The sequence below is a fragment of the Lygodium microphyllum genome, chromosome 4 (genome assembly GCF_053477565.2).
Source record: "Lygodium microphyllum isolate KBCC chromosome 4, Lygodium_microphyllum_v1.1.10, whole genome shotgun sequence".
NCBI lineage: Eukaryota > Viridiplantae > Streptophyta > Polypodiopsida > Schizaeales > Lygodiaceae > Lygodium > Lygodium microphyllum.
Genome location: NC_141138.1, coordinates 147,752,801 through 147,777,542, shown reverse-complemented (window position 1 = coordinate 147,777,542; position 24,742 = coordinate 147,752,801). Strand labels below are relative to the sequence as shown.

The 24,742-nt window shown below is 42.2% G+C and overlaps 1 protein-coding gene across 1 annotated transcript; it reads left to right on the top strand.

The window, feature by feature from the left end:
* Positions 1–4,537: 4,537 nt before the first annotated feature.
* LOC148037756 (bidirectional sugar transporter SWEET16-like) lies at positions 4,538–9,161 on the top strand. The gene is made up of 6 exons (XM_087677349.1): positions 4,538–4,656; positions 5,301–5,337; positions 5,507–5,729; positions 7,986–8,141; positions 8,473–8,592; positions 8,691–9,161. Exons 1-6 carry the CDS (start codon positions 4,623–4,625, stop codon positions 8,940–8,942), a joined length of 822 nt encoding a protein of 273 aa, XP_087533475.1. The 5' UTR covers positions 4,538–4,622; the 3' UTR covers positions 8,943–9,161.
* Positions 9,162–24,742: the final 15,581 nt, after the last annotated feature.

Here is a 24,742-nt window from a genome sequence, read left to right as displayed (position 1 = left end):
GGGGGGGGGGGGGGGGGGGATAGGGAGTACTTGGTTGTAGAACACTGGCTATAGGTCATAGGTATGTAGATAGTTATACTTCCATGGCTTTTCGTTTACACATAGCACATTTATTTGTGTATTATGAAGCATGAAAATTGCAAGACATAGCACGTATAATCAACCACCTTATTAAACATAAAAAATGCAAGGTTACTTGCATGTAACATTTTGAAAAAAAAATTGTTTATATTTTGGCATTTAAACATAATTTTTGATGTGGGTCTCTTGACATGCTTTTTTTCAAAGCCATAGATATACTCGTAATTTTTTTTTGTAGTTCAAAAAATATGTCAATATGGGTGCCTACGAGCCTAATCCCTTGTGCTTAATCCTAGTATTACAATCATGGAATTATATGTATGTGCTCTCACACACACACACACACACACACACACAAAAGCTTTAGGCAAGCAACTATTCTTATTACAAAGAGAATACGATTATGCACATGTACACGCGCGCGCACACACACACACACACACATTCACAAAGAGAGTAAGAGTATTCTCATTGTAATAAGAATAGTTGCTTGCCTAAAGCTTTTGGGGGCAGAGATTTTACACACACACACACACATGAAATGAAATGATTTATTAATATCAACAACAGGCCAAAATGAAGTATGAAGCCATAAGTACAATTGTCTATAAAATGATGCAAGTGTTTGCAAATAAACAATACAACAAAAGAAATCTAAATCTTAAATGTTGATGATAGAGACATCTAGCTAGTAGTTTCATAAATGATTAAGTGTACCTACAACAGCAATGATGGTATACATCATCCCAAGAAATCCCTCATTGCTTTGTTGACATCAAGCTGATGCATAACCTAGATCTCCTCCCATGTAGAGAAGAACTTGGGTGGTTTGGATTTGGCTCAAGCAATGATTGGTTATATCCTCCTATGCATGTGTCATTAACATATATATCAAACTCTAGGCTACCTCAATCGGTCAAGAGGAGAGAGAGAGAGAGAGAGAGAGAGAGAGAGAATGTGTGTGCGTGTGTGTGTGTGATACATCAAGAGTTGGAGTAACAATGAGAGAAATTGAGATACACCCACATGCTTGCTAATGAATCTAATGCATATGCGCACGCGCGCGCGCACACACACACACACACACACAACGTCAATGGTAACATTTAGCTTGCTAATGAATCTCATGCTCACAATTGGAGAACTTGCATCCTCTCAAATGTTCTAGGAACAAAGGTTTCAAGTAGTGAGAAAGAGAGAAAGAGAGCTCAATGATATTGTGTTCTTTGTAGATAGCTAACTTGATCTAGGTAGGTGAGGTATCCTCTCATAATGCAATCATGGGCAATTCAGTGACCTTATGTTCTTTGTAGGTAGCCAACTTGGTAGGTGAGGTATCTTCTCATAATGCACTTGTGGGCAAGGTGTGTGCGTATGTATTGGAAATAGTTTTCTAGCCCATTTGAGAAGCACAAGGAAGGGGCGTTTGAGACACATACTCCATCAAATTGTGAGTTGCAACTTTCAATCTATATTGTCACCTCTAGTTTGTGTCTTATGGCAATGGTAAAAGTTGTCTTTTATGTTTAAATATAGTCTAAGGTGGAATGTTTGAAAATGACTGCAATAGCTTGATTTTTGCGATCCAAACTATTTGCTTGGGGAGATCAGTCATAAATATGTATGTATCACGTGGGCTCAACATACGGATTTTAAAAATATCATTTTACATATTTTTTACATAGGGTCTCATATAAAGGGGTCACTTATAGATTGGATAGAAAAGGGTTATGTTTTATGAAAGAAAAATTCACAAATAAAGATATAATTTGTAAATAGGCCTTGACCGCCCGTGATATAGAGGGTATACAAATAGTGTTTTCCCCGGGACTATTTGGTATTTTCGAATATGCTTTCCAAAATTTCTTTCTAGTCATGTGATTTAAAATATAATTGTTGATTGACTGGGACGCTTGGGGGAGCCTAGGGGTCCTCCCTTCGCCACAACAAGATCCATCTTGTATTGACAATGAGACGTGGGAAAGAGAATTCCCTAATCAAATGTAAGGAATGTACATGTACTAGCTCTACAATTCCTCGCTATAATCCCCAACGATGAGATGTGGGGAATGGAATTCTGTAATTATATGTCGTAAAATGATATAGACATGTGAGGGTTTCGTACAGCGATATTTAAGGTATGCAACTCCCTGGTTAGGTGGTAGGGACATGCATAGGAAATGCTAGGGAATTCCCTACGCTAGACTAATATTGATCAAAAGCTCCTTGCACTAGAAACTATATATATGTATCTCTCTCGCTCTCCCTCTCACTCTCAGATCTCGCCTTATCACCCTAATCTCTCTCTCTCTCTCTCTCTCTCTCTCTCTCTCTCTGGTATATATATATATATTATATATATATATACCCTTCTCTGGGTCTGACACAAACACACAGCACTACGATCAGTGGCGCTGCGCTCTTATATTGCTTGTGAGGATTATAATTTATAAGAGAGGGTCCATCCTCATCAGTACTGTAATCGTGCGGGACGTTCTCATCCTCATCCCTTCCTAACTGGTCTTTTTTGCGGATCAGATCGAGGGCGACATCAGCGAGCAGGTCGACGGCGGCCTTTCACTCGCGGGCCTCGCAGACCAGGCGCAATTCAGTCTAGATCCGCAAAGCCATCAAGGTGGCCTACCTCTATCACCCGCACAATCCATATAATTAACCACTTTAATACACACACAATTAGCTTTAAGACGCCCCTAATGACCCCAGACGATCGCAAGTGGAGCTTGCACTTGCCTATCGATCTCCTACACGTGGCCAGGACCAGCTGAATTCTCCTGCCACCTCGGCTTACCATTACCACCGTCGCGCTTTTCAGGCCTTGTGTGCGCACTACTTTCAGCCAATCGCTGTTTCCATTTAAGACCAAAAAATATATAAAAAAAGCCTCACTTTACAAGGCTCTTTAAGCCTTTGCTTCCCAAGGGGTCCATACCCCAAGGGATAGTCCCCTTTTACAATAAACTTTTCCAACAATGCAAAGCCTTTTCGGCTGTCTATTTGATGAATTGGGGGATTTTTCAGCTCAACGTGGGGTTTGCCTTCCAAAGGTTGTTGGCTAGGGATATCTCCTTTCGATGCACTGCACTTCGCAGTGGATTTTCCTCGCTAATCCTTTTGTAGGAGTTGATTAATAGTACGGAAAACATCTTTTCATGAGACAATCTAGACACATTAACATATGCACACGACAACACCTATGTAGCATCCTCAAAAGTTGGCCTATAAATTGGACATTAAGAAACATGTTACATCACCTACACCGTAGTTTTGGCATTCCTTTTGCATTCCACTCACATCTTATAACTTTAAAAGGAAAATTATAGAGGCATTAGAGTCATTAAGTCCATAGTGAATTTATAGAAATTTGATTTTTCTTAGTCAATTTTGGCTTTATAATACTACATGTCCTTGGCAAATTTTAATGATGTATCTATGATTGGATGATTTTGTTGGACTTTCTAAGGGGTTTTCTAAGGTTCGCGTGCACCATTATACTAACTCATTCACTATTAGAATTGGTCATTAAAAACTTTAAATGTCCATCATCATCATTCATATGGTTGTCTCTATCATCTATAAAAGTTGGATGTATATTTTGTTTTGCTTGAGGTTTTTTTGGATTTTTCTTGTGATTCTAGTAGATACTTGATCTTGCATTTTCTTACCATTCAATTGCAAACTCTTAACATGAATATATTCATCATGTGAAGCCACAAAAGACCTATCCCTTGCTAAAGCCCAAATTTAGTGCGCACTGTTTTCGTAAGATGGATGACAAACTTATGAAAACTTCATTGGTTTTCTCAAAGATTCCATGGCATGATGAGATTTTGATGTTTCATGTTATTTTGAGATTGATAGGTGAAATTCTATGAATGTCAGTTAAAACACTCAAATCATTAGATTTCTTTAGCATTTGGGCGTCTCTGACATTCCTCGAACATGCATAGAAGTTACTATGTGGCTTGACAAGGATATAGAATTTTATGCTCTATTGACTTGGTGGAGGATTCAATGGTGGAAAATTGGGTGGGGGATAGCACTAAGACATATGAATTATATATTCTTGTGGTGACTTAATTTATTTGCTATTCTTAACCTTAATGGTGATTGATGGCAATTTTTCACAACTACACATGGCTAAGAACTAAAGTAAAGGATTGTCGGGTCCTTGCATACATTGACATTTGGTAGATTTTATGTTATTCAATCCAATAGATCTTGAAAGCATGAAGAATCCTACAAGATGGATAGGATACCTATTGGAATAAAAAGGTATTGAGGGCTGTAATGATGCTTATATGAATGTAATGATGTGTATATGAAACTGTAAAAGTGAGGAAGAATGGAGATCTCCAACCATCTGGAGATAATTGTGTCAAATTGGAGGTTTGATGGCTTCATTTTGTAGGAACATGTGAAAATGGATTGAAAATGAGGTTTTTAAATGCAGGTTTGAGCTTTATAAAGGAGCAACAACAATTCACATATTGCAAGTGAAGAGAAAACTTGTGAGATAAGCCATGGCAAGTGTAAGCTTTGTCATCGGAATCCTTGGTACTCTCTCTCTCTCTCTCTCTCTCTCTCTCTCTCTCTCTATGTGCACGTGTATGTGTGTACTTTAGTTTCACAAGAAAGGAGTCTATGTATTTTCATAACTTGGATAAGACTTTGGGCTTTGTCTACATTCTTTGAGATTTAATGGGTTCTTTGGGTTGTAACTTAGCCAGTTTGAGCATGGGTTGAGTTTAACAAATATGTAGTATAGTTAATTTGCGTGTCGATTATATAGTAGCTTGTTGTAGCTTAGTTATTTGAGTGTGGGTTGAGTTTGATGGGTACATGAGTTCAAATGTCATCGAGGGTGGTGCTCTAGAGGCATAATAGAGAATGCACAATTTGCATTCCGAAAATGTGGATTTTTGTGTGTATGTGATAGACACATTTGGCTTACTCATTCACATACATACGTATGTAGGCTTCAAAAAACGTGCTGGCATCTATTGTGTGTATGCATTTACACACGTGAATGCAAGTGTATGTATATGTATGAGATGAAATATCTACATGCATATGTATACATGAGAGAGAGAGAAATATATATATGATACATACAGTTAAGCTTAATAAAGCTTTTGACGAATATCGAAGTAGTGTGCAGCTCAATTCTAATACGTTTCCTGTTTTGGCGAGGGTGGCAGGCAACGTGACGGCTGTGTTCTTGCTCTTCACGCCCATGTAAGAAGCTTTAATAACGACAACAACAATAAAATATAATGATATGAGTCTGTATATATATATATATATATCACATTCTCTGTAGGAGAAACAACGAGGTGATTATGGAATATTAAAAATTTGTAATTATTGCTTCTTTGTTTGTTTTTTTTTTTTTTTTGGGGTGAAGGCCTGTATTCTGGGAGATTGTGAAAAAGAAGAGCACGGGCTCGTACTCGGCTCACCCTTACTTGTTCAGCCTGCTGTCGAGCCTGCTCTGGGCCTACTACGGCCTGCTGGACTCCCAGGATGGCAGCAAGGTTCTGGTGCTGACCATCAGCGCCGCCACCGCCGCCTTCCAGCTCCTCTACCTCGCCTTGTACCTCTACTTCGCCAGCACCAAGTCCCAACGGGTCTCTCCCTCTCTCTCTCTCTCTCTCTCTCTCTCTCTCTCTCTCTCTCTCATACTCTTGTTAAGCACACAGTTAGCTCCTCCATCAACCACCTCCATGCACACGTAATGCCAACCTAACGTCCCAACTCCCATAATCAACGACTAGTGTTCCTTCCATGCAGGCGTTAGGTTGCATGCAAAGGGTAGGTTACTTCACATTAGCTTCGCATTATGAAAGGCCAACGAAGACATATTGTCTTCACCTGCACCCTATCATATCACGTATCAACAATGACTAGAGTTGTGCACATATCTTATCCCATGCATAAGGAACACCTCACATCACAAATGCAACCTCCCACAACAATGCGCCCCTTGTGCAAACATTACGATTATGCATTCTAAGTGTTTAATCGATAGTGAATTCAAAGAAAGAGGCATTCCTACTATGCTACAAGTGCAATGCATCCCCATCCATCTCACAAAACAAAACAAGCACAAATGTTCGTGCATGAAATAAGAATGCTATTGCACAAAAACAAAAGCAAGTTATAACACCACACCATAACACTTGTGGTCGAGTCCTCTACAAAGGGCTTTCTAGTTCAAAAGCCTTATCTTGTTAAGGGATATTGGGCCTCTACAATCTATACTACCACCTTTTTATGTGGTCATATGTGTGACCATTTGGTTAAAGCATCAAGGTGTTACTTACTAATTCCACTACTACTATCTATTCAATAATCATAGGTCGTGCAACATCTAGTGTATGTCTAGCATGATGCCACATCTATAAACATACACGTGCATGCGCGCACACACGCACACACACACACACACACACACACACACATGTATGCATGTACATATATCTATCTATCTATGTATATATGTGTATGTATATACATATACACATGTATGTGTGTGTGTGTGTGTGTGTGTGTGTGTGTGTGTGTGTGTGTGTGTGAGTGAGTGAAATGCTTGAACTACATGTGGGGAATTACTATTTTGGTGTACATGGTAATGTCTTGACCAAATAACCAATTAAGAAGATAGCACCCAATCTCTAATGTTTGCCCACATAGTTCCACATCTTATTGACCTTAACTATCATCTAACTTTTTTCCTCAATCATCTTATGGATCTTTGTGTATGCATACATGTGCATGTGTGTGTGTGTGTGTGTGTGTGTGTGTGTGTGTGTGTGTGTGTGTGTGTGTGTGTCTGTGTGTGTGTGTGTGTGTGTGTGTGTGCACTCACATGTGAGATGATCTTTCACCTCACTTTTGAATCAACCTATGGAGGTCCAAGATTCATTTCTCATTGGTTTGACAATTGTGATAAGCAACTTATAACAAAAATTAGCTTTTGTGCTCTAGCAAAGTCATTACCCTTCTTTGACTTTGAAAAAGTGGTCTTCTAAGTATCCCAAGCAAAGGTGTCTCACAAGAAGTAGAATCATGTATGTTTTGCATATTCAAAATGACTTAGGGATGAGATTTGTCCATAGTAAAAAAGTTGACCAAGCCTTTCTAGGTAAGATCAATACCTTGTTCTTCTACTGGCCTTAGCATTTCAATTTTTTATTTATTAGGTAGAAAGAGCTTCAAGAAATTCTACACTTGGTAGTATCATTTTTCACATTCATATTTCTACTCTTCACATTGATATTGAGAGCTATGCATCGAGTCACATCTTCACACTCCATCATAGATGACCTTTAACCTATCTATGGGATAGATATTTGGGCAAAATGTTATGTGCTCATGTGCTCGAACTCAAATTGTCTTGCAACGGAGGGGGAAATAAAGAAGTATTGCTCTCCTTCCAAAGCTAGCACCCATTTCAAAAACAAAAACCATAATTAAGTTGTGTGCATTTCTTCATCAATGTCTCTAAAGCGATCAATGAGTGTAGAATGGATGGCATTCAAATTATACATTGAAATGATTGAAGTAATCACTATGCACCAAAAAGCTACATTGTTTATTAATAAAGAGATATAATCTAATGTTATTTTGAGACATATCGAAATCATGTGTACTTGTATCAAAATGAGAATAAAACTCTAGGAACAACAAAATGAAATCCATAGAACTATTCATTATAATATCATGTCATGTTTACTTTTCACTTTTGGTTGATTTTTACAATTCTTTTCTTTCATGTGCTTTGAAAATGAAATTGCATTCTACAACATTGTGCTTGTTCCATACACAAACAATCAATAGTTCCAACATTATGGGTCTGACTTTTTTTTTTTTTTTTTAAACAGAGAAAAACAAGCCTTCTCTTCTTTTTGATATTAGCCTTCTTCGTGGCCCTTGTTGTGTCTACAATTAGACTTAATCATCAAGATATGGTCCCTAAAGTTGGCTTTCTATGCATTCTGGGTGCTATTTCATCAAATGCAGCACCTTTAACAATAATTGTAAGTATTATTGCACTTCTCTTTTACTTATAAGAATATGCTAAACGAAATGTCTACATGTTTAAGTTAGAGGTAGGGAATTTTTTATTCCATTATGTTGACCACAAGCATTTTGTGTACATGATTTCTTGGAAAGTGTGAACCTTCCATTTATATTTAAGAAGAACATAAGGAGGTTCCTTATTGATAAAGTTACAATCAAGTTAACTTTCCCCATGTAGTCAATAGGAATAATGTAGATGCACTTAGCTTAAGTTGTAAAATTAGTTTCGAAATTTTGAGAGCAAAGGATTGTTCCAAAATTTACATTTAACCTATCTATTTTTTATAGTGGAAGGTGATCAAAACTGCGAGCGTACACTACATGCCATTCACTTTATCCCTTGGTTTACTTATCAATGGAGCTACATGGCTTGCGTATGCAATATCTACTAAAGATATTTATCTTCTAGTAAGTTTTTTTCACATTTGATATTGTCTTAGTATTTTTTCTAAGATAAGGAATAATTTTTACTCATTTTCATGGTATAACATTGCTTTTCGGATCAGATTACCAACTGTATTGGAGTGTTCTTAGCACTGGCTCAAGTTTTAATATATGCAATCTACAAAATCTTTGACATCAAACCAGTACAAGTTGCAAATGAAAAGCTCCATAGGAAAGACACCAAAGACCTTGAAATGCATTCCCAAAAAAATTCAAAAGTTGAAGATTCATTCTCAAGTCCCTTGGAAATAAACATTCCTCATTTGGAACATGAAGTTTCAAGCACAAATGTGAGTATTCAACAAATTGTATGAATGCAAGCTTTAAAAAAAGGCGAGCTTATGATATATGTGCAATAGCTCTCCTTGATCCCCTATGATTGGTCAAAAGGAAGATATGCATACATACATACATATATATTTATATATATATGGGCGTGTGGCAGACCAAAATTTGTAACCCACCTAAACACTAATGATGCTTCTTTTTTATCGTCCTCAAAATGTTCAACATGGTTTCAAGAATTGTGTTCCCCTATAAAATCCACTATGCAAAAGCCTTTCTACAAAACTAACATCCTTGATGTAGATTTGATAGCTATAATTGCAAAAAACTTTGTGAAAACCTACCCTTTTATGTTTTAAAAAAATGAAGTTGAAATCGTGAGTCGAAAGTAGGATTCCTCAACTCTTGGATACATAAACAAGCTATTAGACTTATTTTGTGTTGATAAAGTAGTTGTATTTGAAAGAGATAAGAAATATAGCTATGGTATTTGGGGATCTCCCATATAGCCCTCTAAGTAAAAGGCACTCAATACATTTTGTAGCCATTCAAAATTTAATGATGTCACTATAAAAGATTATCATCACAAGGTTTTTAAAGCCATTGTATTTGCAAATAACTCTTCATTAAGTCATTTTTACATCCACAATCTACAAATAAATCTTGAGTTTTTCCTTTCTAATCATTATCTCTTGATTCATGAGTCTTTAGACAATGTATTCCACCTTTAAAAAGTTAATGTATCAACAATAGGGAGAGAGGGACCCTCATGCGAAGATCTTGATTTTCAAAATGACATATAATCCTACTTGTTTATTCTCAAATAGAGAATTTTGTGAAACCAAGATGGTGATATTAGAATCCTTGTCCTACCTATTATAACTCACATCTAAAGAAACTAGCGTATAGGAAACCCATGGAGATTTGCACGATATTGTTTTCACATGGATGAAAACAAGGTTTAAAAACTCACAACTAATCTTAGGAGGATTCACTAGTATGATGAGGCAAGCTACAAGAAGACTAGTACACCTATTTTTCTTTGAGGAGCTTCATACCAATGCAATGAGAATTTTCAATGCATTGCTTAATCTATGATCATGCAATAAAGATTATCCTCATTCATAAGAATGAAAGTCAATCTTATGAATGGGGATAAGTGGTCTCAAAAAGGCAACTAGATGATGGTACCTAGATTATTATAATACAATCCTTTTCAAATTAGCACTAGCACCTTGCACTTTCACTTGACTTTCACCCTTCCTTGCTATATATGATCAATAGGGTGTGGTCTCAAAAAGGAAATGGAAGGGTGTGGTCTCAAAAAGGAAATGGAAGGGTGTGGTTTTGGTATTGTGTTGGAGTTAAGTATAAAGGAAAAGAAAATAATCAAAAATCAATGTTTAGTGTGTTGCAAGAGAATATTGTTTTGCTAAGCAAGAAGGGTATGAGTGTCTTGAGGATGCACTACTTTCATGCTCTCACTCACACATTAAGTGTCATCATGCCACCACTTAAGAGTACACTCCATTGTAGTTCACTTTGCAAAGGCTGTCATGGCCAAGGACATGCATTCAAATGTGCGGACTTGTACAATCAAAGACAAGGTTTCAAGGTGGAGGCACAGACATGTAGAGTTGTACTATCAAAATCATGGTTTCAAGGTGGTTATTGTCCTTGAAGACCTAGCCACAAAACATCAAATACAGAGTTTCATACACATTTGCATGTGACTTACTCAAGGACTAAAGTTAGCTACAAATAAGGTACATCACCATAATGGTCTACATGAGCACTTTGCTACATGAAGGCAATTATGCACATGACCAATACGTTTAATTTCCACCAAGATGCCACATGTAATGAACATGATTAGAAATGTTTGATCATACGCATGATAACTTAGGTTCTTGCACACACATATGAAACTCATGTGGACATTGAATATAATACACTCAGTTACATAGAACTAAACACATTGTGGTGCACTAATATAAGTGTACACAAGCACATTAGTTGATCTCATACATCCCCACCATAGTTGCAAGGACACATATCTAGGCTCATCCACATGCTTGGAATCCACTTAGGCACACCATCACACTTAAACATTCGATTAGTGCACCCTTATGTTAAATGCATCCCATATACACACATTCCCTTAAGTGCAAACCTTAGAGCTAACTTAGGCCTTCATAAGCCTTTCATAATAGGAACAATAACTATTCCTAAGAGCCTAACTTAGGCATATCCTTTTTGCAATTGCATTTGGGATAGTGCCATGTAGCCAGTGCCCATAATGTTAGGTAAATTGCATCAAGACTAGAATTTGTGCAATCTTATATATGCCGTAGGCTTTTAGTTGCACACATCGGCCCTATGAATTTAGGCACATACTCAAAACTGAACCTTAGTTACCCATTTCTCATCGTAGCCATAGACTGAAATTGTATATTACATCCCTTAGGCCATTCACATTGACACTTCTGCTAAGAGCCTATCCCTCCTAAGCTGCACATACACACTTGCATAGGTCACAACTCTATTAGTGTAGCTTACGGCATAAGTAGCCACACCTAAAAACACACTTATGGCTATAGCTTATGATCATACCCCCACTCCACCTCATGCTAGTCACATATGGTCACATTATTAAGTATCCATTTAGGCTGCATAGTAGGGTCTCGTAGGCATACCCTTTTGATTGACACGCACACATTTGTAAGAACTTAGGGTATCCTCAATAGAGCTATCCTTAGGGAAACACAAACATGAACCTTAGGTATCCAAAAAATTCAGGGCCTACACTTTCCTAGATCACACAAATTATGGATAAACTTCAATTCTTGCATAGAAATGTTATTCTTATGCTATGTAAATTGAAAGATCAAGCAGTATGAAGCAAATTCAAGTTTGATATCTCAACATAGAAGAGTGCAAATCAAATTTGAAAGTGCAAATTTTAGCTTCATCTAGCACAATTAGAGCACAATGAGGAAAGAATCATCCACATGCAAGTGGATGATCAATACTAAGACCATTTCCCCCCCCTTGGCATAGAGTATACTGTGATGTGGATAGGTGTCTTTAAATAGTTTCGATCCTTTTCCAATGATTCATATGGATATAGTAGCTTAATGAATAGTGTTGTGGTTGTTTATTGGAAGGTGTAAAGTTGGAAGCTTGGGTACTCCACCCTTTTGTTGCCCACACTTTTTGGTCTAATGGACTAATAAAAAATGTGCCAACTCCTTCCTATTAGAAGTGTACTCAATATGTTTACAAACATTACAAAGTTACTCTATTGAAGCTTGGTTCTCGTTACACGAGAGTCACTTGAAAAAAGTGCTCTTAAATCATGTTTTCTATTAAAAACTTCTTGACAGGATAGTGATTAATTATCATTGTCCTCACATGTTTTCAAATATTGCTATATAGCAAAAGTTTTATAACACATATATTTAAAATCTTATATGATATGTTAGTGAGGCAGCGCTGAATTCTTGGAAACATGTGCATTTCTAATATTACAGAATTACACATTTATACACTATAGAAATGAGATGCTTTTATTTTTATGTCTAAATAGTCATAGATACCATATCAAAGCTAGTATCTCCTAAGATGTGAAAATTTACATAGACATGTCACTTAACTTATTATATAATGTAATAGATAGATGAGCTGTCTTATGATTTTTAAATACTACCATTACTATTTTAATGAAGAGATATGCTATTTGGTTATACTTTAATTCATGTAAAAATGTTGTTAAGAAGAAAATATAGAATATTGAGACTAAGGTGGACCTTTAGCACACCCATTAATGTTAGAAAGTCAAATTCCAAAGATTGAGGCAAGGGACAATGAACTTTTGATCTTTACATTGTGAGCCAATAATTCAACTACTCCACTACAAACTTATCACATTGATTTCAATGGGGTCATGGCATAGTGGTTTATGTGTGGATTTAGTAACTAGAGTGCATGTCAAGTTCAAACCTTGCACTTGGCTTCCCCTATAGCATATCATTTTGGATCCAAAGTTATCATGTTGGCAATTTGGTGCTTATGTTCTATTTAGATCACTCAACAGTGCTATATGTTTACTATGTTCACAAAAAATAGAGGTTTAATCTAAAATAAATTGCAAAATCTCTAAATAATACCTTCAAAATTTAAAGAAGAAGCTTTAATGGCTTCAGCTTTACAAAAAATTTAGTAATTAAAATGGAAAATACATACAATTTGATTCATAACTCTCTCCAAATTTTTAATTTAAGGGTCTTTGTATTTGCAACCAAAAATGGTTTTCAAGAACATTTGTGTCTACTATATAGTCAAAGTAGGCCTTCAGTATGATGATGTGTTGGGTGCATGAGTTGAAACCCTCAACTACATATCAATTGTAGTATATTAAAATATATAATCGCATCCAAAGTAGGATTTATATGGAATAAAAGTTGGATTGCACCCTATCCTAATACTCATCATAGCTATGCCTTAGATGTAGGCAACAAAATATTGTAAGTGCATCCTACCCTTTTGCCAATTCCTATCTTCATTCATTATCCATTCAAGGCTTATTCATTGTATACTCAAGCCAAAAATTTGATGGTTTTAACACTCATTCAAGGCTATTTTACCCTTGAAGGGCCTAGTATTTTTTAAGGTTGTAACACCCATCTAAGGTGGTTTTACCTTCTAAGGAAGGATTCAAATATCTTAGTCATCAAATACATGGTATAAATTTTTGAAAAGTGCTTACGTGTTCATCCTATGTTTTTAAAACTAACACTTAAAATTTTGGGCCTCCTATAGCTCCTCTATTAGGATCACCAACCCAACCCATTGAGTTGTTGCATCTCCACCTTTAATTCTCCTATCATTATAGTTGCAAATATGGAATTTTCCCAAGTGATCACATGAGCCTAAGACTCTCTAATATCAAGAGATTGAACTTGCAATCTTTGCTTGCGGATCTAGGATGACTTGACAATTCATGGATTTTCGAGTAGTTTTAGCCTATAAGGTTGATGTTCATGATTTGAGAAATATGCAATATTGGATCCATGATATGCAAGCAATCAATTGATGCTCCACAAAAATAATGTATGCACTGAAGAAATTGTGCTTAGCCTATCTACATGTGCTCATGTATCATGCAAAATGCAAATAAAGTTCCTTAATTAGATAAATCTGTAACCTCACCTCTCAACTATCAACAAGAAATATGTCATAGCAACGTTCAATGACTTTGCACTACTCTCCTCTTCGGTCATAAACATAAGCAAGACTGAGTACGTCCCTCTTACTCTGGGGGACCCACAAAACTGGATGCTTGATTATGGCTTTAAGGTGGTAAAGCCGGGGGAAAATGTATGTTACCTTGGAGCTCCAATAGGGGTTGTCATAACTCCTAGTCAAAGATTTAAATGGTATCTAGAGAAGATCCAGCAAAAAGTGGTCAAGTGGATGAATTCATCCTTGACTTTGGTGGAGCGAATCATTGTGATTAAGAATGTTCTCTCTTCATAGACTGTGTACATGGCATCCCTATTTGTGTTTTGGAAGATATCCTGGGGAAAAATCGAAAAGATGTTCAGAAAGTTTTTGTGGAAGAAGAAGGAATGCCTTGCAATGCACCAAATCTCATGGGACCTAATCACCTCAAGAAGAGATGAAGGGGGGTGCTGGTATAGAAGCCCTAGCAAACAAGGCCAATTGTCTGGCATTCAAAGTACTCACAAGGCTGAATGAAAACTAGCCATGATTAGTAATATTGAAGACATGGATCATGGCCTCTAAGGAAGCTGAACGAGCATGGATTGGGGCAGTCTGGACCGATGTGGTCTGTAATTACCAAAAAATGATTCAACATCCCAAAGTTTAGTGAGAATCTGGCAAGTTGTCCTCTCACAATATGACTGGTCTTCTAAGTTTAGCAAGTAGGGTGACGCGGCCCTGACCTCGTCAATTTGGCTTAACCCCTTTCCATTTGATCCTCCGGGCTCACCTGTGCTTCGTAATAGATCTCTTGCAAAAGCATTAGCTACTAAAGGCTTAAGATTCTAGTTGCACATTTGGGACCCTATCCACAATGATTGGTCTCCTTTTGACTCTATCAAAACCAGCTTCGGCTTCACAACCAGGGATTCACTCTGGTTACAGAGTGTTCTTGCACAGCTTAGAAATGATTGGCCCACTTCATCGGTGTCCAGGAACTCACCGCCCCTCCTTGCACTAACTAGCCAAGCAGACAAAAAACTTATCAAATGCAAGTCTTTGAAGGACTTTAGCCCTCCCTCTATGGTCATACCTCTCAGATTGAAGGATAAATGGAAGAAGTAGCCCCTTGGCCACTCTTGCCACATGGCAACGACGGGCTAAGTGAGTGTGGAGACTTCTTATGGAGACTTCTTATCAAGAAGCTTCCCTTAAGGGCAAGCTTGGCTAGAAATATCTCCATCTCTCCACTTTTCCCACAGTGCAAGAGACATGAAGAGGATGAAAAACACTTGCTATGGGATTGCTCAGTAATCAAACCCCTTTGGCACAGAGTGACAAAGTGGCTAAATGGTGCAAATCTCAAAGATGAGTTTGACTTTGCCACTGTTTTCTTTGGCGACAATTCCAACCTGGATGAAGCCACGTGGAGATTGATACTGCTTATCTCAACAATAGTCATGAACCATATCTAGAGCAGAAGAAACAATATACTTTTTAGAAGTGTCCATGTTAACAACCTAGCCAATTGGTTTGAGTCCCTTCATGTTGAACTAGTTATGATACTTAGAACTATAGAATCAAAGCACTGGATCTTAAAGCTTTTTGGCAAAAATCTAGGCTCAATGCTCTAATTTTGTATGTCGGGTCAATGGCCAATGGCTTGAAACGCCTAAAAGGGTGATGTAAACATTTATTTACTTATCTGAATGGAAAAGCGCATTATTAAAAAAAAGAAATATGTCATTCCATCCTGTTAACCCCAACACGAAGAAAGCAAAAGAAAGTGGAAAAGACGCAGGGCAAAGGCGGAAAAAAGGTAGCTCGACTGAAGAAAGAAAATGAGAAAAGGCCAAAAGCACAAGGACAACCTTAAAAGTCCAAGGCAAACACCAAAAGGGAAAGGTGCATTTTTGAATAAAAAAGCGCACCCTAAAATCTTGTAAAAGAGTGCCGGGCTCTCACCCGTGCAATTTGTAAATGTAGAAGGGTGGTGAAAAGGAAACGAGGAAGATAAAAGGACAATGGAAAACAAGGCCTAGGCTATGACCGGCCATGTAAAAAAGGGAAAAGGGGATGATCGACCAAAAGGGAAGTAGGGTTTTGTATATAAGGTTGAAAAGTGAATGAAGAGCTCATTCTTTGGTGTGTGGCAAAACTAGTCTTCTTCTTCCTCTCTTCTTCTCTCCTTCTTGCTTTTGTGTGCTCTTGAGAGAGGGAGTGTGAGAGTGTGAGGGAGTGAGTGTGTGTGAGAGTAAGGGATCAAGAGGGTGAAGCTCTTCACCATCTCCTCTCCTCTACTTCTCTTCTCTTGCGCGCGCGGCTATGGAGGATGGAGCTTGGAGATGGAGGAGGCTTGAGGATGCTTGAGCTAGCATCTAGAATCATGGAGCTACCGGAGTGCAAGAGAGAGGAGGGTACTCAATCGAGCATCAAGGTAAGTTCACTGCATTTGTAGGATCGACGGCGCGTCGGCTAGGTGAGAGATAGCCATTAGAGCTCGCTTGGAATGCTTGAAACAATAAGCGGTCCATGGGTCTTGGCAGTTGAGTGAAAGCTCCCACATTTTGGTTCCGTTGCCGGGACCAACGGATTCAAGCTTGAGCACTTGCGCACCTCATATCGAGCATCGAAGTAGGGTATTCATCCCCGAAACGGAGCTTGAGATAGGTAGGAAGTCCGGTGTTTTCGATCTTCAGAACATGTAAGTATTTTGGAATAATCTGGTTATTAATGATTGGAAAACATGAAGAAACTAGTTCAGTGTTTTGCTTTTGATTCAAGTTGTGTTTAGGATAGATTAGCAGTAGGAAATCACACACGAAGAGACAGAGGGCTACTACTGTGAAACAGGGGGAAAACCACAAGAAACAAAAGGAAAAATGGAGTAAATGAAAAGGTAACTGCATAGGAAATGCCAGGGAAGGAATCTGTATTGTTCAGGGCAGAACTAGCAGGGTATAAACTCTGGGAGGGCAAGAGAACCCCATTTCCAACCAACGGAGAGTGAGAGAGATAGAGAGTGAGAGAGCGAGCGAGCTTGGCAGCCGTCCGATCGACCAGGGCACGGAGGACATCGCATTCGGCGACTCCCAGGTAACCGACCTCCTCCGCACCGCTTCAACTCTGTCGCTGGTTAATCGCATGGTCAATAGGATAAAACATCTGGAGAAAATCGAGCAAATCCGTGTGCGCAAGCTCATCGGACCGGTGGAATCGGACGTCCGACCCAGCGTCCGATTCCCAGAATCGGACACTCGGACAACCGTTCGATCGGAATGACCTGTCCGACTACTAGGCTTGGACCAACTAGTCCAATTGGACATGCCACGTGGCACTTGGACCGAACCCATCCGATTTTGAGAATCGGACGCTCGGACCAACTTGTCCGACTCGGACAATCGGACTACTTGGACACTCTGACTCGGACCCACCCTATTCGATCGGACCGAAGTAATACACGTCACCAATCGGACTACCTGTCCGGTCCGATTCCCAGAATCGGACCCATCCATAATCGGATCACTAGGAATCGGATTACCCAGTCCGATCGGACCGCCCAGAATCGGACCCTCTTGGCCGATTCCTCGAACACTTGCCCGTCCGATTCTTGAGAATCGGACACGCGGACCTTAAGACTACCACTCAGCCCTGATATACCTGGTCTGATTCCCACAATCGGACCACTGGTAAATCGGACGTCCGATTCCCAGAATCAAACCAAAACAAAACCTGACCCATCCAGGGACACACTGGGGCACTCCCCCAGCGACCCACCCCCACGTGAGTGACAGGAAGCAGCATAGGACCCTGGGACCCGTAGAGCGGCCAGAACTAGAGTAGCAAAGCCTGTCAGGCCTAAAACGAGCAAGAGTGAGTGAGACGCCGGGGAATCACTCACAGCACTCGGGTTGAATTTCCACACTTGAAGTACACTTAGGAAAGCTGAAAGCCTGATTGAGCACAAGTGCACGAGGAACAACACACTCACGAGTGACCATAAGTTGAGCGCTGCATTCAAAAATTAAAAAGAACTCACTCAGATAAATCGCCCAAAAAAACCCACCAATAGGAGAAGACCCAAGGTGTATGGAAACGCGTGGAGTGTAGGGTAGGATCAAGCAAGGAGCGTCAACAACAAGGATCTGACTTACGACCAGGCGCAAGAATTCAACCATGACAGAAGGAGGCTCAGATCATCGGTTTACAGGGGAGCTAGATGTTAGCGCATTTCCAGATGCCATACAACAAATGGTGAGCAATTACGATGCGCATGCCAGGTACGAACACCATGGCAGGACGGCAGAGGCAATCATTGCGGACCTAGAGGAGGAGAGGAGGCTAGCCCGCAAGGCATTGCAGGGCATAGCCGAGTACAATAGGGACCAACAAGCCAGGAGCCTAAGGCAAAGCATGGAGCTGCATGAGGTGCAGCGAGTGCTGAACTTGGTTGGCCGGAACCGGACATACCAGGAAAGAGCACTAGAGGAAGACCTGACTCTGGGCGAGCTCCTCATGAAACGGTTGCTCGATAACACTGCGGTAGAACAGAATGCCACTGCACTAGCAACCTCGCTACTTGCAGGGCTAGGGCAAACCAGGGCTCAAAGAGCCAAGCCAAAATACCTATTGTCGCCAAGCAACTCGACAAGTACCAGCCACTGGACGACCCGTACAGCTTTGTCGAGCAGTTTGAGCAAGTCTGCGAAGCCAATGGCCTCAACGACGAGGCCCAACGTTCGCAAGCTTTCGGACTTTGCTTAAGGGATAAGGGTAGGACGTGGTATACGAGCCTAGACACCATAGAACGAGCCAACTTCAATAACCTCAAGGACCTTTTTGTCAAGAGGTTTGCCGAACCCGGATACTCTGACAACCTACTAGTACGCCTGATGAACGTCAAGCAGAAGGAGAAGGAGGGCATTCGCGACTATGTGAGCCACGTGAGAAGCCTCCTTACGAGAATCCCCTTAGGCGAAAGGCCGACTGACAGGGCAGTGTCGACCATATTCATCAGTGGGATTCGGGATGAGGAATTGTACAAGGCACTAGCAGGCAACTCAAGCTTGCAACGAGACGTGGTGGCTAGGGTTTTTGAGGAAGCCATTAGGGTTGATGACCAGCTGAAAGAGCGGAGCTCCAGGAGCTCAAACCTAGAAGAAATCAACCCACGGAGTTTAGAGCGAACGCCAACCTCTAGCGAGCGATCAAACGCATCATCCCAAGATAAGGGAAAGGCCACTGAGACGGCCGAGGTCAAGACAGAGTTGGCCAAAATACAAGACATGTTGAGGCGACCGACGCGTCCGCACTTCCAGTGCGTATACTGCAGAGGAAAGCACCTGCCAGCAGAGTGTCAGGACCCTAGGTCAAGACCGTGCGCTAACTGCGGTAAGTTCGGCCATGATGCCGCACACTGTAGACTACCACGAAGACTACCATACACGCAACCCTACAGCCAGCTTTACCCGGCTAACAGGCCACAGCCATTCTTCGGAAGGGGAGCCCCGCTAGCCCTACCAGCGCCTAACGATATGAAACCAGCGGTCCCTAGGCTGGACATAAATCCTATCGGTATTCCTAGACCGCCTGGTCCCTATGTGACCCACCCACCGAGCGATGCTCCTGTACACTACGTAGAGGAGCCCAGTGACGAAGAAACCTACATATACCCTTACGTCTCGCATGACGACGAGGGTAATGCAATCCTCATGGATTACCGACCTGTGCCGGTGATGGCATTAGGACGAGGATGGGGTAGAGGCCTAGGAGGGCAGCCACAGGATCCGGTCACTTGTTGGACTTGTGGACATCCCGGTCACGTCTCATCACGCTGCCCAGAAAGAGAGCAGCAAAGTAGGGACAAAGTTGACCAAAGGTGCGCAAAGTGCGGAATCACCCATCTTTTCATAGACTGCCCAAAACGGAAGTCGCCTTCCGGTTCAGCTAATTTTCCATCCGTCCCGCTGGGGCTATTTGGTGTTGAAAACCCCGATGGGGAGGCCACACCTATTCCCTTGCGAGTTATGACCCGAGCACAAACGAAGCAGGCCGGCGTCTCTCTGCCAGGACCTAGCAATCTTGACGCGACCTTAGTAGGAAAGAAGAGCCGTAGGCGGAAAAAGAAGAGATCAGAGGCTAAGGTCGCACTAAAAACCGACAGCGTTACAACCTTACCCCAGGGGAAGAAAGTCTCGAATGCAGAGGCAGAGACTTCAGACCCTAAAACATCCCAAAAGGGAAGCGCTAAGGTAGGGGAATACCCACACCCCAAGCGGCAATTGGAAGCCATAGAAAAGGTGAAGGAATGGGTGAGGGAGGCTCAACAGCACCTCAAGGATGTTGAACCCATCACGGAGGACGAGATTGATGATCTCTCCAGCATGAGCATGCCACTATCACTGCCCCAACCTAAGTCTTCCGAGGTTGCTACGCCACAAGCAGTGCCGTCAAGGCCAAGCCTAGACGTAACAGACCCGCAGGTCAGCCGCGGCCATTGGCCCGGACAGTCTGAACTAAGGGAAGGACGAGTGTTTAGCAATCTCCTGACCACACTAGTGACCACCCCTGTAACGGTTGGCCTGGGAGAGCTACTTAGGCAGCACTCTGCCCTATGGCAAGACCTCAAGAATTGGGTCGAGAGACTGCACGAGCAAGCTCGGCAGATACCCAAGACCAAGATGCGGAGGCGCACTTGCCAAGTTTGACGCTACACTCCGGGCCTAAATCCTTGCATGTCAACGCCTTCTGGGAGGGCTCAGAGATACACGCAGTCCTGCCAGTCCTAGCCCTGGGAGACGCAACGAGAAAGGGGATTGTAGACACAGGAGCTGGGGTTAGTGTGCTTAGCCACGCAATGTTACAGAAGTGGGGAAATCCGCCTGTAAAAGCTGCTCAGTTTAACGTCACGCTAGCAAACGGTATGTGAGTGAAACCATTCAGGGTCTTGAAGAATTGGCCAGTGAAGATTGCAGGAGTCTAGTTCTCTGTTGACTTTATTGTCATGAAGGGAGTGGACTATGATATCTTATTGGGTCGACCTTGGATGCGCAATGCTAGAGTTATTGAAGACTGGGGTAACAGCCTGATCTTCCTAGGCAACCGAACTAACGCTGTGAGAATAGAGATGGAGACTTGGAAGACCTCGCTAGTCGACCTAGATGCCATCTTTACTCTACTCAAGGGAAACACCCAGGACAAGGAACCCTATGGGTCCTTAACTAAGTATATCCCATGCCAGAGGACGAGCGGGATTGGATGCACGTTCTCGCTACACTCGACCTGCCGTTCTCAGATCATGAGGCGTACGAGCAGGCTGTCAAAACAAATGGTAAGCCAAAAGAAACACTTCCTACACCCGTCTACATGATGGCAACAAGCCTCCATGAAGGGCCTAAGCATGTCGCTTTCCAAGTGCCTACCAACAAGAGAGAACTCCAGGGAATACTGGGGCACTTAACGGACCGACTGGCATGCAACGCAGCCGCCAATCTCAAGCCTCTCCAAGACCTCTTGGAAGAACCCGAGTGGAAGTGGACCAGGGTACATGAACTGAACCTCAGGTACAACTGGGCGTTGGTTCCCGACCAACAGGACGAGGTAGAGCAGGCCTTGGGGGACGATGAGCAGTCTAGCGATACAGATTCCTGTGACAAATATGAAGATTGCAAATCCTTCGATGAAGGAAGTGAGGGTGAGGTGGACACCGTAGAATACGACACCGAAGGGCGAGAAATTGAGCAAATCCGGGAAGATGCTAAGCCGTAGACGAGACCAGCCCTTAGAGTGGACCAAGGATTCATAGGTACGAAATGCGATCGTGCTTGGTTGGAACAGATGGGAGCTGTGGATTTTGAGCAAGCCGGCCTGGCCCAACCAGGAACGGCAGCAATGCTTAGAACCGAATCGCCATCCGAACTGCGGCCGCCAGGGGAGACCACCTCCTCTAGTGAAAATGGGAAATTCGACTCTGAATTTGAAGTTACTTCAGATGGTGACCCAGAAATCCCTAGGCCACCCATGACCAGACGCAACAAGGGAGACTTACTTGTCCACCTGAGGCGCAGACGGTTACGGCAGAATGAGGCTAAGTGTCCCAGCGATGCGCGATTAGAGGAACAAAGGAAGCCACAAGACCTCCCTAAGCACTTTTCGAAATTCAAAAGAGGGGACAGGGTGGTGGTTTTGCTAAGTGCCAAGCACCAAGGGCAAACCCGCGAACCAATCGAAGGGCCAGCCAAGGTCAAGGAGGTAAACCTAGCCCTGGAAGGGGAAGTACCCCGACCAGTGTTCATTGCCGAGGACTTGACCACAGAAGAAGAGTCCAGTCTTGTCACTCTTTTGCAGGAGTACCGGGACGTATTTGCTTGGTCTTTAGATGAGCTACGAGGGGTAGATCCGAGTGTTGTGACTCACAACATACCCATGACAACGGATGCAACGCCGGTCAAGCAGCGACCATACCCCATGAATCCAAAGCACGCTCATGCTGTCAAGGAGGAAATTGACAAGATGATGAGAGCCGAATTCATTTACGAAATTGAGCACACAGACTGGGTGTCACCCATAGTCATTGTGATGAAGAAAAACGGCAAGATTCGAGTGTGCGTCAATTACAAGAAGGTGAACGCCGCTACAAAGAGAGACAACTACCCCTTACCGTACACCGAGCACATGCTTGAGAGGGTGGCAGGTAAGGAAGCCTACAGTTTCCTAGATGGCTTCTCGGGGTACAATCAGGTGCAAGTGCATCCTACAGATAGACACAAGACCGCCTTCGCCACTGAGTGGGGCGTCTTTGCATACGTAGTCATGCCCTTTGGGCTAACCAATGCCCCCGCCACCTTTCAACGCCTCATGTGCACCATATTCAAGGACATGCTTCGCAAGGAGTTAGAGGTCTTTGTCGATGACCTGTGTGTCCATTCGGCCTAGACCCAACATCTCGAAAAACTCCGCGCGGTCTTTGAACGGTGTCGCTTATACTGTCTCTCCCTCAACCCCCTGAAATGTCAGTTTTGGGTGAAGCACGGATGCATCTTGGGACACGTGGTGTCCAAGAATGGCATTGCCACGGACTTCTCGAAGGTCAAGGTCATCGTGGACCTTCCACCCCCAAGTAATTACAGGGGAGTTCAATGCTTCTTAGGTCACACAGGATACTATCAACAGTTTGTACTGAACTACGCGTTGATCGCTAGGCCATTGTACAAACTGCTAATTGTCTTCGAGTGGACTGAAGTGTGCCAACGAGCCTATGAGGAACTAAAAAAAGCCCTAACAACAGCACCCATCCTACGAGCCCCAGATTGGACTATGACTTTTCACGTACACATCGACGCCTCTAAGTTTGCCGTGGGGGCAGTGCTGTGCCAACTTGGTGAGCATAACTTAGATTACCTAGTGAGTTCTGCTAGCAGGCAACTCACTGAGACAGAGATGAATTATTCGACAACGGAAAGGGAGGGATTAGCCATGGTATTCGCCGTGAAGAAGTTCCGGCATTACCTACTGGCCACCCCCTTCACCTTCTTCGTAGACCATCAAGCCCTGCTCTATTTAGTCAATAAACCTTGCGCTACAGGACATATAGCTCGATGGCTTCTCCTGCTCCTAGAGTTCGACTTCTCAGTGGTGGTGCGGAAGGAAAAATAACATTACATGGCTGACCATCTGTCCCGTATACCCACAGGAGAAGCTGCTGGACAAGGCATCATGGACGAGTTACCAGACAACCACTTATTCCATGTGTCCAGTGAAAGAGACCTATTCAGGGCCGATCTGACACCATACTGGGTAGACGACATAGTCCAAGTGCTCGAGCATGGGCTGCTTGAACGACCAATAGAATGGGCACGGCTTAGGTGCTTAATCTTGAAAATCCAGCCCTATCAGCTGATTGCAGGCTAGCTCTATAGGCTGGGGCAAGACGGATTGCTACGTAGATGCGTGTGTGAGCATAAGATGCACAATGTACTCTCAAAGGCGCACAACGGTATTGCAGGAGGACACTTCAGCGGGGACACTACCGCACGAAAGGTGTTGCAGTCCCAGCTATGGTGGCCCACACTCTTCCGCGATGCCACACAATTTGTCAAGCATTGTGATGAGTGCCAATGGACAAAGGTCTCGGTTCATAAAGATTAGATGGAGTTAACCCCTGTTATCGCTTGCCAACCCTTCGAAAAATGGGGGATTGACTTCATATGACCCATCAGCCCCGCGGCACAATATTCACAAGCTAGGTACATCGTGGTGGCCACGGATTACCTCACCAAATGGGCGGAGGCGAGAGCCACGCGGAAAAACGACGCTAGGATGACTGCCAAGTTTTTATGGGAGCAAGTAATCTCGCGTTTTGGTTGCCCCATCGAACTGGTCAGCGACCAGGGAACGCACTTCATCAACGAAGTGATAGCCCATCTCCTATCCATCTTTCTCATCATCCATCACAAATCCTCACCATACTACCCTCAGGCTAATGGCCAGGCTGAATCAACCAACAAAATTCTCATCACTGTCCTAACCAAAGTAGTCTCAGCCTCACGAAGTGACTGGGATAACAAATTGATGGCAGCCTTGTGGGCCTACTGAACAGCTTATA

Bases quoted from the DNA above. Each gene is read 5' to 3' on its own strand.
- LOC148037756 (XM_087677349.1), top strand. From the start codon at position 4,623: ATGGCAAGTGTAAGCTTTGTCATCGGAATCCTTG. The intron at 4,657-5,300 runs GTACTCTCTCTC...CGAGGGTGGCAG, and splicing joins CTTTGTCATCGGAATCCTTG to GCAACGTGACGGCTGTGTTC. The intron at 8,142-8,472 runs GTAAGTATTATT...TATTTTTTATAG, and splicing joins CAGCACCTTTAACAATAATT to TGGAAGGTGATCAAAACTGC.